General features: G+C 40.2%; 2 protein-coding genes across 3 annotated transcripts in view; both read left to right on the forward strand.

Moving 5' to 3' along the window:
* zc3h18 (zinc finger CCCH-type containing 18) overlaps nucleotides 1–1,875 on the forward strand; it is a 59,519-nt gene extending 57,644 nt beyond the window's left edge. The window contains exon 20 of the mRNA XM_085283196.1: nucleotides 724–1,875. Coding sequence (XP_085139322.1) covers nucleotides 724–934 — 211 coding nt within the window. The 3' untranslated portion in view covers nucleotides 935–1,875. The remainder of the gene's footprint in view (nucleotides 1–723) is intronic.
* A 4,031-nt stretch (nucleotides 1,876–5,906) lies between these two features.
* On the forward strand, nucleotides 5,907–12,768 carry il17c (interleukin 17c). 2 transcript variants are annotated; one of them, XM_085283199.1, is made up of 4 exons: nucleotides 5,907–6,239; nucleotides 8,453–9,894; nucleotides 10,030–10,265; nucleotides 11,910–12,768. In XM_085283199.1, the coding sequence occupies exons 2-4, from the start codon at nucleotides 9,880–9,882 to the stop codon at nucleotides 12,151–12,153; spliced, it is 495 nt and encodes a 164-aa protein (XP_085139325.1). In that variant the 5' UTR covers nucleotides 5,907–6,239; nucleotides 8,453–9,879; the 3' UTR covers nucleotides 12,154–12,768. The 2 variants fall into 2 exon arrangements, with proteins under 2 accessions (XP_085139325.1, XP_085139324.1); XM_085283198.1 differs by having other exon boundaries at nucleotides 5,907–9,894.
* Nucleotides 12,769–18,215: the final 5,447 nt, after the last annotated feature.

Consider the following 18,215-nt stretch of genomic DNA (forward strand, 5'->3'; position numbering starts at 1 on the left):
CAGGGACAGTGTCAACAGTTCATTAGATGCTCAGCAGGTGCTGTTTTCAATCTGCACAGTTAACCAGAAATGGAAAAAAAGCTTCCACAAAACTGCTTCTAGTTTCTGAAAACTGAGAATTGTTTCTGCTTGTCATTGACTGATATGCAAATAGAGGTTTTTTTTTTGTTTGCGTTTTCCTTTTTTTAGCTCACAATTACTGCTTAAACTGCTTTACTTTGGTTAGCAGTCTAAAGACTAAAAAGTATTTGAATCATTGTAATGTTAAAAGATTAATTCATAGATGGCTGATTTTGGTTGGTTGATTCTATATTTAACCTATTAAATATGTGATATTAAGAATTGTATGTAATTACTTTAAAGCTGACAAAGTTTTATATTGAACTTATTGAAACTCGCAGGGATCTAGTTATAACTAAAGTTAGTGGATAACTAGCTTTAACAACTAGGATTAAAGAGTTTAACAGTTAAAACAGACCCAGATGTAGATAAACACTGAATGGGTTTATAATAGTTGATGAATCAACATAACATCCCGTTTAAAACAGAAGATATGATGTGTGCTGTCATCTAACTTAAGTGTTGTTAAACAAAGGCTGATTCAGCAGTGGAAGTAGTGAATGCAGGGAATGGCTCTCAGACATTCTTTTCCTGTTTTTAGTCATGTATTCTCATTTGCACTTGGCTGGTAATTATAACGCTTAACTCTGTCTGTCTTCTTAGAAAACGTCCTCTGTCTCCACCTCCCAAATCATCTGGGAAAAGCCCAGCAGCTCCATCGGCCAAGCTGGTCACACCGAGTCCAGCATCGGGTGCCGGATCGGGTTCTAGCAAACCCAGCAATACGCTGTCCCGGCGTGAGGAGCTTCTGAAACAGCTGAAGGCTGTGGAAGATGCCATCGCCCGTAAACGAGCAAAGATTCCTGCCAAATAAATGGCAGCACAGCCCTAACCTGTTCATCCACATGCAAAGTCTGCCTGGGCAACCATGAGGGTCACAGGGTGGACTGTTTTTTGTTTTGTTTTTTCTCAAATCTCCAATGGACATGTAAAAATGTTGTATGGTTTGGTTATAAAGGCTGTTGTGTGAGTGAACAGGAAGTAATTGCCACAAAAACCACCTTGGGCTTGATGGGCTCTGCTTCATTTTTCGAACATTGATCACTTCCATGTTCCCGAGTTTGCTCCCGTTAAAATCCTTTTAATGTCTCAGCCACATATTACCTCACAAATAGAAGAGGTCATCTGGGCATTTGGCAAGGAAAGGGACGTCTCAGGAATGGAGTGCAATATGTTTAGACTTCATAATGCAGAGACAGGATAGTAAAGGGGTACTGTGTTTACCTGCTGCTCACTTTGTTCCCTCACTAGAATGGAAGCATTTTCCTCATGGTGTGGTGAATAATAGATCTATGAACACTGAGCCGTTTCTATCTCTTTTACTGTCTTGTTCTTGCATTTTTTTCTCCTTTTTCCTGTATGTGCAGTGGTGTGACTGTTGGCTCAGCTCTACAGGGTACCAACAGCCCACAGGACCTCAGAGCGTTTCTTTGTACAAATCTCCAAGTTCACAAGCATCCATACTCTGCCCAGCTCCCTCTTTAACCAATGCCTCGCCTCCTTGCTGTGTTTTAGGATAGTGGTCATTTTCACAGCTCAGAACCTTTCAAGCATATCATTATAAACCACATTGATGTGAAGTACTGCTTTTTAAAAAATTCCAACGTTTTGTTTTCTTAGCTCTTAAGTGATAAAACAATGTTTTCTGTCACATTTTTTGTTGGAGGAGTCTGAGGTGGAATGGGAACATTTAGAGACAACGTATGTCTTGCTTTTGTGAGAAAAGCCTCTAAATAAACTATTTTGATAAGACAAGTTCCTTTGTGTGCTGTCGACTGTTGAAAAAAGAAAATGTGTTACAGTACAGATCCACAGTAATGTATAATAATTTCAAAGGGGCATTGTTCAATTTAAACAGCATACAGATGTTTGTTAAGAACGTCCATGTTTTTTTAAGCTAGCGCATTATCATGAATCTATTCACAGCATTGAACCATCACAATTGAGTGTTGAGAAATTCCCATCTGCCATCTCTAATAAAGTCACTATCGATTTCTTTGTTAAGCCGTTGCATTGCTCCTAAGGTCACAGTGAGGTCATACCTGATCTTATCATAGTTTTGCTTTTGACAGGGCAGTGTCAGTCACCACTGCGGTCCTGACTGCAATTTCTCAGCAACTACCAGTTCTACAAAGAGAAAAACCTGGTGCTGGAGGAAAAGTGAGCCTAGTGATCGAAGTCTAAACTTCGCCAGTGGCCAGTCGTGCAACAACCAGTGACTGATGTCACATTGGCTATGTCGATCTTTTGGATAGATGCAAACACTATGGTGTACTGCATTAACTGGTAGTACACCATATGTCTGTGAAGGTTCTCAGTCATCCAGGTCATCATAGTCTAAGGAGCTTGGAGAGAAAAGCATCTGGACTTCTTTAAGTTGCTTGAAGACGTTTCACCTCTCATCCGAGAAGCTTCTTCAGTTCTAAGAGTCAAATGGTGGAGAGTCCCAGATTTAAGCCCAGTGGGAGTATCCCCCCAAAGAGGGACAAAGAACCCCCTGATGATCCTCTACCTAATTACATGAGCCGAGGTGTGAAAATGGGTGTGGGTCACAGTCAGCCAGGGTTTCGGGTGAGCTCATTGTGAAACCTGGCCCCACCCTATCATGTGATTTCCTGAGGTCAGATGGCCCAGGATGTGAGTGGGCGTAAAGGCGTCTGGGAAGGGATCTCAAAACTGGATTATAGATGGCAGAGAGTTGGTGTCGTAAACCACCGCCTCTGTTCAAAGATGGTCGCTCACAGTGGACATAGATGGCTTCTTTCACTCCTCTTTCAAAACATCTGTCCTCTCTGTCCAAAATGTGAACATTGGCATCCTCGAAAGAGTGTCCTTTATCCTTAAGATGCAGATGGACTGCTGAGTCTTGTCCTGTGGAGGTGGCTCTTCTGTGTTGTGCCATGCGCTTGTGAAGTGGCTGTTTGGTCTCTCCAATGTAGAGGTCTGGGCAATCCTCACTACACTGTACAGCATACACCACATTGTTAAGTTTGTGTTTTGGAGTTTTGTCTTTCGGGTGAACCAGTTTTTGTCTGAGTGTGTTGCTGGGTCTGAAATACACTGGGATGTCATGCTTGGAGAAAACTCTCATGAGTTTCTCTGATACACTGGCTACATAGGGGATGACAATCAGAGAAACTCAGGAGTTTTCTCCAAGCACGACATCCCAGTGTAGTGATAGATGTTGCGATACCGAATAACAGCAACATCAGGAAGAAGGAACACGAGAAGCTAGAGAAGTATCAATAGCTCGAGATGATGTGAGGGGCGAAGGTAACTGGTCCCAGTGGGAATCGAAGCACTTGGTGCGGTTACTCCCAAGCTAGGCGAGTGGCTCCAGCAGATCCCAGGAACAACATCGGAGATCTCTGTCCAGAAGAGCGCAGTCCTGGGAACAGCAAAGATACTGCACCGGATTGCGCAGGACCCTTAAGTCCCAGGCCTCTGGTAGAGGACTCGAGCTTGAAGGATAGACCGCCCACAGGGGAGAGAGGGGAATTTTATTTATTCATACATATAGATAGATAGGTGTGTGTGTGTGGATAGATAGATATATTCAAAGCTATGTGATCTATGTGGGGTATTTTCTGGATGCATGAAGTGTTTTGCATTTAGGAATTCCTCTTCCAAACATGTGACCTGTATCTGAACCAAAAAATTTGTTTAGTTTTCCATAACGTCGACATAACTGAATAAACAACTCTCTAACATTGAACACCCCATTTGGCATGTAGTGGAAACACTTTTATTGCAATTTTGGAGAAATTTTAGAAAAATGAACCACATCAACTTTGCAGTCGTGGGAAAAAGTTGCCTACAGACTCAAGAAATAATCCTGGAGGAAGTCATAAATAGGAACTACTTTGAGCACCCAGAGCACATAGTTTAGGGGAAATACCAGACCACAATAAACAAACAAATCTGCCAACAGGTAAGTGACGCTTCCAACATGGTTATGACTTGTCATTGAATTTAAGGATTTAGGCTGATGGATGTCCATATTAACCTGTGAGTCTCCTTGGCTGCATCTCTGTTATGCAAATATTATATTGTTTTTGGACATGGACTGCTGCCAACACCACAGAAGAGTCGCTATTCCTGTTATACTTCTTTGAAGTTTGTCTGAAGGGTGATGTCATGCATTGTTGTTTAGAGGACACAAGTTAAGGTGATCAAGTCCCAAATCAAAATATTAACTCTCAAATCATGACTTATGAGTCCAAAGTTAAGACCCCAAAGTCTTTTGTCAAGTTTTAAGTCATTACTAAAGTCTACAATTAATTCTTCATTGTTTTACATACTAACCATCGTCAATTAAAAATTCACAATAGCAATAATATGTTTAGAACTGGTAGCAAATTATATATAATGAATGGTTGTAAAACTGAAAACATAATGAACTTCAAACATTTACATTAAGATCTGAGTGCCTGCCAGCTGAGATGTTTTAATGTTTGCAGTAATAATAATGTGCATGGCCAAACTATGCAGCAAGGTTGGCTATATAGGCCTGCATTTATAACATTAACTTAAATGAGTGCAGACAGGATTATTAAGTCAGTGAAACAGCCAACTCTAGTGAAGTCACTAGGCACTAGTAGTGAAGTCTCTTTGGCTCTTTGTAATTTGCAGATGTCTAGAGACATTCACGTTTGCATCTGCAAAAGCTTTTCAATCCCACATAGCAAAATTGGTATGGCCCAGATCTGTCCCACACACCGCAAAGAATGACGGCCCTTTGGGGGCCCAGCACAAGGCCAGTTGCATAGACACTGGAGATCCTGTGCTGGCCCATGTGTGGATTACCTCTGGCAAACCTGATCTGGGCCACCAAAGGGCCGTCATTCTTTGCAGTATGTGGGCAGCCACGGGCCAGTTGTAGACAAACTGGTGGTCCTGTGCTGGTCCAAGATGTCATCCTAATGTGTACCTTAATCAAGCCATGTAATAACAACATGTGTTGGAACATGACGAAACTGTTCAGACAGTGAATGGACTTAATCTCATATAGCGCTTTTCTAGTCTCCCACTTAAAGTACTCTATACAATATGCCACAGTCACAAATCACACACTTTCTCTTAACTGGGTGCTTCCTAACTACATTCATACACATTCACACTCTTGACATGCAGACTGGAGGAGCCAGGGATCGAACCACTAACCTTCAGATCAGTAGGTGACCTGCTCTACCTCCTGAGCTACAGCCACACAGTGGAAAACACGAGTAAACCCTAACTAGGTTTTGGATAAAGTGTACACTCACAAACCTGCATTTGAAACGTTGGCTACTATAGCAGTATAGTATTGCAAAATGACATTTGGGTCTTCTAACTAAAATAGGAAGATAAATAGTGCCATCATTGCCAGACCTAGCCCACATCTGGTTGACATACACTCTGCCATGACACCAGTCAGTCAGAAGTGCCAGCTTGATGCCAGATCCGGGCCAGACCTGTTTTCTATGAGACTGGGCCACATAAACCGAATCACAATCGAGCCAGATGTGGCATGCCATCACATAGACAGTGCCATCTATGCCAGGCCTGGCCCATATCTGGATGACATACGCCTTATCATGCCAGAAGTCAGCCAGCAGTGCCGGCTTGATACCAGATCCGGGCCAGACCTGCTTGCTATGTGGGATGTTGAATGGCCTCTAAGTAGAATGACCATTGGAAAGTTACCTGCAAATGCCCCTGAAACACTTGTGCAGATAAGAGGACATTCCCCTCTGTTGATAAATTAACCAGCATATCGACAAAATGCCCCAATGCGGTCAGACACTGTGACAGTAAGATTCCCAGGCAAAATACAACAAATTTTGAGTACTCTTGTAGAGTAGATATAGTTAATTTAAAAAAACAAAACGAAACCACACATCTTTTTTTAAGCCATTTGGAGTCTTTGTTAAGTCTCTTTAAACTGGACATGAAACTACACTTTTTTATTTTCATGCTGTACTCAATATTACTGCTAATATACAGCATCCATGTCTTCATACCTTTCATCTACGGGAGAAACTGAACAGGACAGAAACAACATCAAAAGACAAAATAACTCGTGAAAAAGTGACTCGTGCCAAATCTGACAACACGAGCAACAAGGTCAGCTGGAGAAGGTGACGGTGAATACTTTTTTTTCTTGTTCTACTGTCTTTACTATTTGGGTAATAATAACAATTATTACAGTAGCATTCATGACATGTCATAAGAGTATATGAGGAAATATGAGAAGGAGATGATGCTAAGATGCGAACAAAAATATTCACTGAAGATACTTCACACTTACTTTTATGGGGCAGGGCAGTGATAGTTTCCCATTTTCTTGTTGACACTCATTCATGCCAAGATATAATGACTTGTTATATTTACATATTTTAATGGGAAGTTTAAATGGAGGGTTTTTTTTGTTTGTTTGTTTTTTGTTTTGTTTTGTTTTATAATTCATGTGTTGGAAAGGGGTTTGTTTGAAAACACTGAATGTCCTTGAGGGAAGAAAGGGGAACAGTGGAATCTACATGGACATAACGGCATGGTACCATGTGCTCTCTGGACACTGTGGTTAGGCTGGCAGGTGCTTTCTTACATTTATTGCACGTTTCCTGAAAAACAAGAAGACATCATTGGTAGTGTTTGTGCCGAGGCAAATAGGAACTGTGGAAATCGAAATAACATCAGCATAATACACAGGAGAATGTAGGAGCTTTCATTGTTGGTTGTGATTGGATAGAACCTTATTTATTAGAGGTCCAAACAGTGACAGCTCCAGGGAGCCTTCTTTTTTATGTTACTAAGAATAATTAGACAGAGTTTAGTACTGAAGCTTAAAGGGTAGGTGCATGTGTCAACCTCTGGGACTAGTAATTGAACTCAGTTTGGAGGTGGCATAAACTTAAATTACTCTCAAAAAGTAAGTTGATTTCCATAGACTCCTGTGTTAAATACCCAATTTTATAGCATGGGCATGACCAGTTCTACTTGTCAATGGAATTATCTGACAAATAATATGTCTTGCTGTGCAGTACAGACACTACAAGAAGATTGCTCAGAACTTAGTATGTCTGTCTAGGTGTTGTACCGGCATATTTTATGAATGCCGCTTGCTAACCAAGGTTGCTACCACTCCTGGTTACCCAACACGGCGACAGACAAAATACCAATCTTTAAGGAGCATTTACAAAGGAAAAAGCAACATGGTGATCAGAGACTTCAAATTAGCAAAAAACAATTTAAGCATAAAAACTCACATAGACAGAACAATATAAAATCCCCAGATGCAAAGAGTAGTAAACAGTGAAATGTGGATCATTAAACATTATGTTGTTCACTTCTAAGTTCTTGTTAAATAAATTATTTAATAACTGATCAAAGTGTTTTAATTATTGTGCCTTACAAAGTCCTGATTGCAACATTGTAATATGCTAATGTGAATGAATCATCATAAATCATACTGTCAGAATCCCTGAGACACAGGACAAGGGAGGGAAATTAGGGACGGTGAATCTGAATGGACCATGTTCTGCATCTCCATTGCTTTTGGGTCTGTGCTGAGTCGTGTCTCCAAAGCAGCTAGTGCTTGTCATGACAGTAATCCTCAAACCAAATGGAGGTGAAAGGAGCTGCTAAGCTTCAGGAGGAGTTCCATCAAGCATGGCTAGTTTGTGGGACTCTAGAGGCAGCTGGAAGCTATTGGCAGGCCAAGCAGAATGCGACAAATATGGTGAAGCAATTGAGCAGGGCTCGAAGTGGTTCTGGTAAGCCTTTAGACAATTCAGGAGAAAAAGCAGCTTCCTCTCTACACTGTGTATATTGGGGGTGGGACTATTCTGTCATTCCAGATATTATTCCTTCAACCACTCCCCCAACTATATCAGGCAGTGAAAGGAATGATTTGTCCATCAATGGAGGTGAGGTCACAGAGACAGTTAACAACTCCATGGTGGCAGGGCTTCTGGAATGGATGAGATTCACCCGGCTCTAGATGCTGTGGGGCTGTCATGGCTGACGCACCTCTGCAACACTGACTGCAACAGTCAGGGACAGGGCCTCTGGATTGGTAGACTGGGGTGGTTCCCCTTGTCAAGAAGGGTGTCAGCAAAGCGTGTTCACTTGATTTTAGAAGCTTTGGACGTTACAAAGTTAAAGAACTTCACTGCACAGCAGTGGTTTGTGCTTTGTCTTAATAAAAGTATGAAACTGAGGAATTTATGCTTTCTAAATAAAACTGCTATGTTTAGAAATTCTGTGTTGAAAATCCCTTGCTCTGTTAAAAAACAAAAAAAATTAATTAAATAAAATTAAAAGACTTTTTGACAAAAACTTTGAATTTCAGATGTGGGCTAACAGGGTTTTCCTCATCTGTATGTCCTGATGCGAGTGTTCTCTTCCAGGATGACACTGCACACATCCATAGCATACAAAAGGTGATGACAACAACCAGATCTCAGCTCAGCTATGACAAATTAGAAAGTCCTCTCCAGCAGCATCATCAAAAACCCACATGAGGAAATGTCTTTTGAAACAATAGTGTTCATCCCTTCAGTAGAGTCAGACTTGGAATCAGTACTAGAAGCTACTCTGGCAGAGCATGGTAGCCTGACACTTCACAGGAACTGGGATCAGCAGTGTGTGTTTAGGGTTTTTAATCTTAAAAGCTATAGCAAGAGTCAACTTTCTTCATTTATTTCTTTTCTATTATTTTTGCTAATAATTGGAGAAAAATAAAGATTCTTCATTACGGTAGGGGATTTTTAATTTATCATTGTAAAGCTTTAGGAAGAATTTAGTTGTAAATTATCATTTAGACTTTGTTAGAGTAAAAACACGTTTCAGTCCCATGTAAAAAATTAAGCTACTGGTTAAGCTTCAGGGGAATCACACAAATGTCCACTGTGTCTACTGTAGCTCTGAGATTTTATAAAGTCGCATTAACTTCAAAAGAAAAAGTTACAACTTATCGCCAGGTGAGTTGGTGTGGATAGCCCCACGGGAATGTCGGATTGACCCACTTGTTTAATCCCTGTAGTGCCCCCTAGTGTGTGGACGTGAATTTCTGAAATTAAAAATGTATAAGTGAATAACTCTATTGAGTAATTTACAATGTCTTTAAAACCTAACTACACCCAACCATCACAGGAACTGGGATGATTTTTCTTTGTACAGTTTCGGTCAGAGGCTCTCTCCCTGCGCAGGTATAAACATTTATAGATGCATTTGAGTGACAACATGTTTGCTGATATTCTTCACCAAGATCTTCTATAAATATTTATAACATTTATTTGTTTCGACAGTAATCTGATAGTAGGATACCCCTGCTCGAAAGATTAGTTTGTGTTTCTCTAATGTTTACTGTTATAACATTAAATAGAAGGTGTGAAAGGCACCACACAGGTGATTCAGTGTGTGTGTGTGTGTGTGTGTGTGTGTGTGTGTGTGTGTGTGTGTGTGTGTGTGTGTGTGTGTGTGTGTGTGTGTGTGTGTGTGTGTGTGTGTGTGTGTGTGTGAGAGAGAGAGAGAGAGAGAGAGAGAGAGAGAGAGAGAAGAAATTCCAGGTCTGTGTTCTCTATGACAGTATCCTCACCTACTGCCGGTGCTACAGCTGCTTCACTGCCGGAAACAAGGAAGTTAAAGCACCCCCCCCCCCCCCCCTCCCCTCCCACGCCCCCATCTTTTGTATACATAAATAAGAGATGAATGACTGGATGTCATGAACCGACCGGTTAATCTTGGAAAGAATCAGACAGAGCTCAGAGTCGGAGGATGGACTATAAACCGGTGAGTCGAATGCGGGACATCTGCCTCTGCTACCTCCATCACTGTTTTCCCTTTGCTTCTGCTTTCACCTCCAGACTGCTGCTTTTTTTCACATCTGTATGAATGAAATGACATGGTTTGCCTGCGTCTCCCCAGGTTCTCATCTTCGTACTGTTCATCGTGCCCATGTGGTCGTCCAAGATGTTCCGGTGCTATAACGACCAGGAGCTACAGGCAGCGGCGGACAGGAAGCTGAGGACGCACTACCTGCGGCCCACAGAGGCTCCGCGGACAACGGCTCGCAGCTCATCTTACTCTTGTCCCCTGGAACTTTACAAGACGCCGCTGTCAGATGAGCAGCGAGACAGGTCTCTGTCCCCCTGGAGATTCGTGTAAGCAGCAGCCTGAGCACATTTTAAATCCCGATGTTATTCAGTATTTAACACGCAGCATATGAAGCAAATGATGTTTTAAAATATATAAAAGTCCTTTCTAACCTCGCACAAACAGCGGGTGAGAGAAGTTCCCGAAAGATAAAAAAGTGTCAAGAGATTTTACAAAAATTCCATCTTTACATTTTGTTTGGGGTCTTTGTCACATCAGACTTGAGTCAAACCTTTACACAGAGTGAGGCGCAAACTAGAAGCTCGATTTTCATTTTTATGACGTAGTAAAATCCTTAACAACAGCTAATTACAAACCGGTCTACTGCGAGCAAATATAAATGAACAGCAGTTAGAAACTAGAACTTCTTGTTTTGAATTTTGAAAGACACATAACAGCTAAACAGATAAGAGAATAAATAACTCGGGGATCACACGGCTACACGGTAAAATAAAGCCATAATCAGCGCACAGTCGAGCTTATTTGCGTGCCTTGAGCAGTGTTGCCAACTCCTCAGTAAGGAAAATCGCTATTGGTTGTCCTAAAAGTCGCTAGAAGTCGCTAAATGACGTCATCGCCTAATTTGCATAATTGGTCATGCTAATCCTATGTTGTTGGAGAGAGAAATAACATCGTGGAAGAGATATAAAGTGAGTAAAAAAACGTCCTAAATGCATTTAGAGTTTATTTAGAACTACAAATTAAATTTCTTTTAGCAATTATTGTTTTTTTTAATGTCACAATTCCAACCCTGCTCCTTTACCCGGGCTTGGACCGGCAAAAGTGACCCGAAATAGGCGCTCTGGTGGAGTTACTTTGTGTGTGTTTATAAGTAGTTTTAAACCTTGTGATCCACAAAACAGCATACGAGTAAAAGACTAAAAGAACTGACTGCGTTACAGCACCCGCTGCTTGTTGAGAGTAAAAGCGATACGCGCTTTCATGTCTTTGAAAGACTCAAAGACTCTTTTTTTTTTAGAAAAAAAAGTCGCTAAGGGGTCTGAAAACTCGCTAAATATAGCGACAAAGTCGCTAAGTTGGCCTTGAGTGATAATTGGCGCTGGTCCTTCCAGCGCAAGTGACGCAAGCATTGGATGAATCGGGGGATTCCCCGATTCATCCAATGCTTGCGTCACCTACTGCGAATGAAGCTCTCTTGGTACATAGCTGCCGGGAATGACTGCATCCTGTGTCTTCATTAACCATAACTGGAGAGAACAGAAAACAGATAAATAAATGAGATTTACGAGTCGTCTCTTCAGGTAACGATAAAAAAGTCATTTCAAAAGAACAAAATAGTATAATTCTGTATCAAATGACGCTAAAACCTTCAAGCCAAACGCTGCCATCTTGTGGTGAATGGTTTGATTAAATTTTGTTGACAGCTTGATGTTTGTTTGTTTGTTTGTTTGTTTGTTTGTTTGTTTGTTTGTTTGTTTGTTTGTTTTAAGAAAAGAAAAGAAAAGAAAAGAAAAGAAAAGAAAGAAAATAGCACAGGATGAATGTGCCCTGTTCTTAGGATTGCTTTCCTAACATTTTGGACGGGGCTTCTGTATTTACTAAGACCATCTGCTGTTACTGACATATAGAACCACACGCTCCACATGTCTGAATAACCTGTAGCTCACCGAGTCCTCTTTTGTTTTTAACAGAACTCACATCAAGGAAGATCACTTTCCTTCGACATATGTTGGTGCTCAGTGCCTGTGTTCAGGATGCATCCAGCTCAAAGACAATAAAATGATTGAGGACTATGACTACAACTCAGTTCCCATCATTCAGAACAGAGTGTTTCTCAAAAAGGAGCTTTGTGACGATAAGAAGACTTACCGTCTGAGGCCAGTGAATGTGGAAGTAGCTGTGGGGTGTACCTGTGTCAGACCCCAGAGCTCCTAGGGGAGAACCATCCAGACCTGCTATCACATGACACGCATAAAATGCATGAAGTTCATGAAATGCACCAAGTCTAATCAGCGGTGTGAAGTCCTGCAGCATGCTCATAGTGAGCAGGCTGTGACTTAGAAGGAACATCGCTGGGAATATTTAATGCGGCTTCAAAAGTCACACAAGCCTATTTATACACTTAGCTATTTACTGTTTATTTATCAATAATATGTTTTGTAGATGTTTGCTCTCTTAGTTCTGTTTACAGACTCCTCCTGCATAGTGCAGTAAATGTAATCTGGGTATTTTATTACTTGATTTAATTCATATTGATGACCTTCTCATTGAAAAAAGCTATTATATAGTTTTGTTACATAACAATAACTTCAAATGGTATTTGAAGAATGATCTATTTATTTGGTCTGCTACTCTACTTTGTATTTATTTATGCTCAAGGTTTTGTCCTAGTGGGACTATATAAGTCTAGTGAAGACTTCAAGTTTAGCTTCTTTGAAGCAAAATAAAGAAAATGTCTGCATTTCAAAAAAAAAAAAAAGAGTATGTGTTTCTGTTACTGGATCGTGTAAAACAACCACACAATCTTCCAAAATACCCAGTGTCAGTAGGTTTCAGTGATTTGAATATGTAAAACATGTTTACTATTGTTAACACATCTCTAGTATTTATTCTAATGTTGGAATTTCCACTTATAGTCTTATAGCCACCACGTGCTTCACAATAAAAAAAACAGAAAAAAAAACTACAGAACTTAATTTTAATATTGTTAAAAAATTTCCAAATGTAAGTCTAAAAAGATGCATTTTTACCTGCCTCTTGAAAGAGACCACTGAGTCCACAGATCTCAAGATCTCAGAGTCTGGGGGACACTGTGGCAAAGCTCCAGTTTTCAGTCTCGTATTATTCAAAACAAGTAGTCCCTGATCACATGACTTCAAGGAGCTGCTGGGAATGTATGGAGGAGCTCCGGAAGTCAAAAACAGAATCTTAAAATGGACCCAGAATTCAGTGTGGAGCTGGGTCAGCAATGGTGAGGTATGAAAGTACTTAGAACAATAAGCCTCACAGTAGTGTTCTGAATGTGATGGCATCAGCCACACATGGGTAAATCAGTCCATTTGTTCACTTTATTAGTTTGGTTTGCAGTTTTCTTCATTACTATAATTCATTAATCATTTTTAAATGGTTTGGCCAAACCACCATAAAAGCTACCCTCTTGTGTCTTTGTAATTAGGTCAGTTTGTGAGTTAAGTTGTGTCCGATTTGTTTAAGTTTCTGGAAAATACTTTTTGTAGAGTTATATTTAGTTGACCTCTTTTATGGGCCTGCTAGTTGTGTTTTTAAATTTTGTCTTTTGAACTTTTTTGAGGGTTAAAAGAAAGAAAACCATTTTTTCCTGTGTCCTCTGTGCCTGGGCTGCTTGGTCCCTCACACTGAACAACCTGCAGGTGTTCCAAGGAGTTTCTGCTTAGACAAGTGAACAATGAATTTCAATAATCTACACAAGATGAAAAAATGCATCAATAATAATCTCAGGTTCAGAGCGTGACACAATGGGACTTAACTTGGCAAGTGAAAACAAAAAGAGCAAACTAGAGATTACACATGAACATCAAGAATGAACAAAGAGTCAAAATTCTAAGGTTCCTGATAGATGATTTACCAAATGTTGTAAGGGGACAAAGGAGCTACCTTTGGCAGAAATCTGTCAGGGCACACACAGGAACTTCTGTTTTTTCTTCATTAAGTTGCAGGAAGTTGTCAGCCATCCAACTTTGAAGAGAGTCTAAGAAATTATTTTGGATCAGCAGCTTAGAAACATCTTGGGGTTAAAAAGAGATGTATATTTGAATTTCATCTGCATAGCAGTGATATTAAATGTCCTTGAAGGTGCTCAGAATATGCAGAAGAGGGAGCAGACATAATAGAAACAAGAAGAGCCAAATGTGGCACACCATAGGTAAGAGAAATAGATGAGGAACTCTTACTCTCCTACTTAGAAAAGCATTTTATGATCTGAACCAATGCAGAAGGTAAGGTACAACACCAGTAAAACAGAACATTCTCCTGCATCACTTTGAATCTAAATATTAAAATATCAGTATAGACCACTCTATCAGGAGCTGTTGCACAAGACTGTGACCTTTCAGCTTTTGGTACTGACAACACTACTTGCCCTGCAGAGAGGTGGTCAGTCTTTTTAATGTTAAGACAAACACTGCAGTCGGAAATGCCCATTTCAACTGCTGCTACAAGCAACTCTATTGAGTATTTAAAAAATGTAAATCAATTAACAAAGAAACGTGTCCACTGGTTCTACTATGAATTCAGTTGGGAATCAACCAGACAGACTACACACAATTCCACTACCACACCAGTTTCCACCACAAAACTTCATAAACCTGCCGGCTGTTACCAGAAAACCCCAATGATAACAACAGGACCAGGGTTAAATCACTAACACAATATCTGAAGTGGACAATATGGGGGGAAAAAGAAGTTAAAAGTAGGGATGGGAAGCTCGAAACTAATGTTTCGAGACTGCATCAAGCTTCCGAAGCACAGATGTTTCAGTTCAATTTTATTTATACAGTGCCAAATCAGAACAGCAGTCGCATCAAGACGCTATATATTGAAAGGTAGACTCAGTAATAATACATACAACTAACTACCCAATATGACCCCCTATGAGCAAGCACAATGGCAACAGTAGGAAGGAATAACTCCGATTTGACAGGAAGTAACCGCCAGCAGAAGGGCCTGAAAACTGAAGACTCTCCCTCCCATTCTACTTCTAAGCTCCCAGCAGCCTAAATCTATAGCAGCTTAAATAAGGGAAGATTTGTGCTTACCTGATCCAGCCCTAACTATAAACTTAACCAAAAAGGAAAATTTTAAGGCTCTTAAAGCTTAAAAGTAGAGACGGTGTCTGCATCCTGAATCTAAACAGGGGACTGTTTTCATAGAAGAGGGGCCTGAAAGCTTCGCCTCCCATTGCACTTTTAAATAATCTAGGAACAACAATAACCCCACAATCTGAGAGCAAAGTGCTCTAATTGGGGTGATACGGTCCAATAAGTTCATTAAGATAACCTTGGGGCCTGATTGTTCCAGTTCTGGATTTAACAGGGAGCCAATGAAGGGAAGCCAGTACAGGAGAAGTCTGCTCTCTCTTTCCTGTCAGGACTCTTGCTGCAGTATTTTGGATCAACTGAAGGCTTTTCAGGGAGTTTTTAGGACATCCTGATAATAATGAATTTTCAGGAGTCCAGCCAAGAAGGAATAAATGCATGAACTAGTTTTTCAGCATCACTCTGAGACAGGATGTTTCTAATTTTAGAGATGTTGCGTAAATGGAAGAAAGCAGTCCTACATTGCCAAGGTAATGCCATCCAGAGTACGAATCTGGTTATATACCATATTTCATTGAGTTTTAGGGTCGGGTAATAACCGTAGTTTTAGAATTTAGAATTTACAAGATTTCGAAACACTGCTCCAAAGCGTGGCTCAAAACGCGTCAGCCCACTTCTGACAGATGGCGTACCCGCTGCTTCTGGCCATTGCGAGGCGCCAGCATGATTTTTTAATGAACCACAGTCATTGTAATTACTGAATTAATGTTTGTGATACTACCGCTTACACGTGCATGTTTAAAAAGAAGCAATACCCTCTTTTTTGTTGTGGATTGTGAAGACCAATATCTGATCTGATCTGAATATCTGATGCTTAAAGACTGGAATTCAAAGTGTAATCAAAGAAATATTTAGAGACAATGTATAAGTATCTCATTCAGTGATTGCTGTCATATAGATGAGAGAAAGCGAGAAAAACAGAGATTCGTTAAAATATCTGAATTTAAAAAAAACGCCTCTGCTTTCAGTGAGGACATAAAACGGGAGGACTCTTCAGCTCTGACTCCGTCTGTTCTCTAGTTGTTTTCTACTTTCAACAGAAAATGTTATTTGCTGACGTATCAAGTGACTCACTCTAACCCTTTACTCACAAACTGTGCTGCCATAAGGAATATATTTATACTGCAGTATGTATACTGAAAATGTAGAAAAACACGTCCATTAATTACAGGCGAACTATTTCTTATTTCTTTTTTCCTTTTCCCACTTTTTTTAATTCCCACTGGTGCGAACATCTCATAAACAACAGGAAGCTGCAGGGTCACTATGACCAAAACTGTAGGTTCAAGCATCATGCCAGTGTCACAGATACAGCATCCACAGCAGTGTGGACTTACGGAAAGTTTCTTCATGGTTCAGAGGCTGCTCAGCAGAAGATGATCACACGAACTAGAAAACTTAAAAATCAACCAAACACATCCAGAGTTTGAGTCCAAAAGAAGCTGTAAACCAGTGTCCTTATTACGGTAAACACAGCAGTCTTTTCTCTGTATGTTTGACTTTGTAAAACGAGTTACTGTGGGGGGAAAAGGAGTTTTAACAGGTGGAGATATTTGGGCTTGCTGTCTTTAACAGTCACAATATTTTTCTAGCCTTGTTTCTGTGGCAATTTCTCTAAAACATAAAATGTAAATCAATATTACCAGAATTATTGAAATTCTGGTATCATACCAGTAAATTATATATATATTCATTTGTTTGGAATTGTGCTGTGCTTGTCTATTCTATTCAGTTTTATTTATACAGCGCCAAATCACAGCAACAGTCTCAAGGCGCTTTATACTGATATAGAACCTAGTGCAGGGGTCAGCAACCTTTAGCACCCAAAGAGCCATTTGGACGCGATTTCCACGCAAAAGAAAACACTGGGAGCCGCAAATACTTTTTGACATCTAAAATGAAGATAACACTGTATATATTGTTTTTTTTTTTGGGTTTGTTTGTTTTTTTTACCTTTATGCTTTGTGTGAACAACTAAGGTGCGTTGCTTAAAACCATGAAGTGCTACAGAGAAAATTACATTTTATTTATGTAATTAATACATTTTGAACTCTTAAAGAAATATAACAAAAGCAAAGACACCCAGCGGAACTAAAATGACCCAGCAAACAAAAACTTTTGGAGCCTTGATCTGACTTTTAAAAAAATAATTGGAAAAAAAGCACTGTGCTGCTGAAAAATGAAAAATAGATATTTGCAAAATTCTGCCTAAATATGTATTTTACCTGGTTAATGTGTGTGGCGGGGCCTGGTCTGCAGCGCCGCTGCAGGGAAGGAGGACGCCGCCTTAACGTCTGTGCTATCTATGCTGTTGTGTTGGCGTGTGTCGGGCTGTGAGCTGAAAAGCTACAACAGGTGTTGTGCCAAAAAGTGATTGTCTGCCAGAAAGTGATTGCCGTCCGCGGGAGCGGTTAAAGGTGCAGCGCCCGGATTACTTGCGTTGACAGCTACTTCCGTGCAACTGATATAACGTGGGAAAAACCCAAACACATTTATGCCTTTGTTATGTCATCTATAGAACTTTAACGTGTCTTGTAACCGAACTATGACGCTTATCAGAAGGTTGCTTTCAGTGTGTAGCGCAGTCACGAATGACTACACGCATCACGATGGAATAATTAATGCCTACAGGCTTAGTATGTCTACTCTCGTTGTTCATATTTGTTATAAGACTGTCGAATAGTAGTTAAAACAATAAAGACCTATTGTGCCAGTATCACCATGACTCTTTCTTGTTTGTTCAGAATAACGGCTGAGAACATGGCATTTTAGCGCTACCAAAAAATGATTGTGACCTAACTCGTGACAGAAACAATATTTCGGCTTCAAACTTGTTGGGTATCATACAGAAGGGCTATATGTGACATATTATATCCCAAACAGTCCATTAGAACTGCTGAATAACTTTTAAAATAACATTAATACCGATAATATGCCGTTTTCAAGCTGCCAAAAAGTGATTGTGGCCTATAACTTGTCACTGAAACAGTATTTCTGCTTCAAACTTGTTGGGTATCATCAAAAAGGGTTAAACGTGACACACAGGAGCCCAAACATTCCCTCAGAACTGCTGAATAACTTTTAAAAGAACATTATTACCGATAACATGTCATTTTCAACCTGCCAGAAAGTGAATGCCGCCTA

The sequence above is a fragment of the Mchenga conophoros genome, linkage group LG7 (genome assembly GCF_057382185.1).
Source record: "Mchenga conophoros isolate Kocher_MC1m ecotype Shallow Benthic linkage group LG7, M_conophoros_male_GT1.1, whole genome shotgun sequence".
In the NCBI taxonomy this organism is placed as follows: domain Eukaryota; kingdom Metazoa; phylum Chordata; class Actinopteri; order Cichliformes; family Cichlidae; genus Mchenga; species Mchenga conophoros.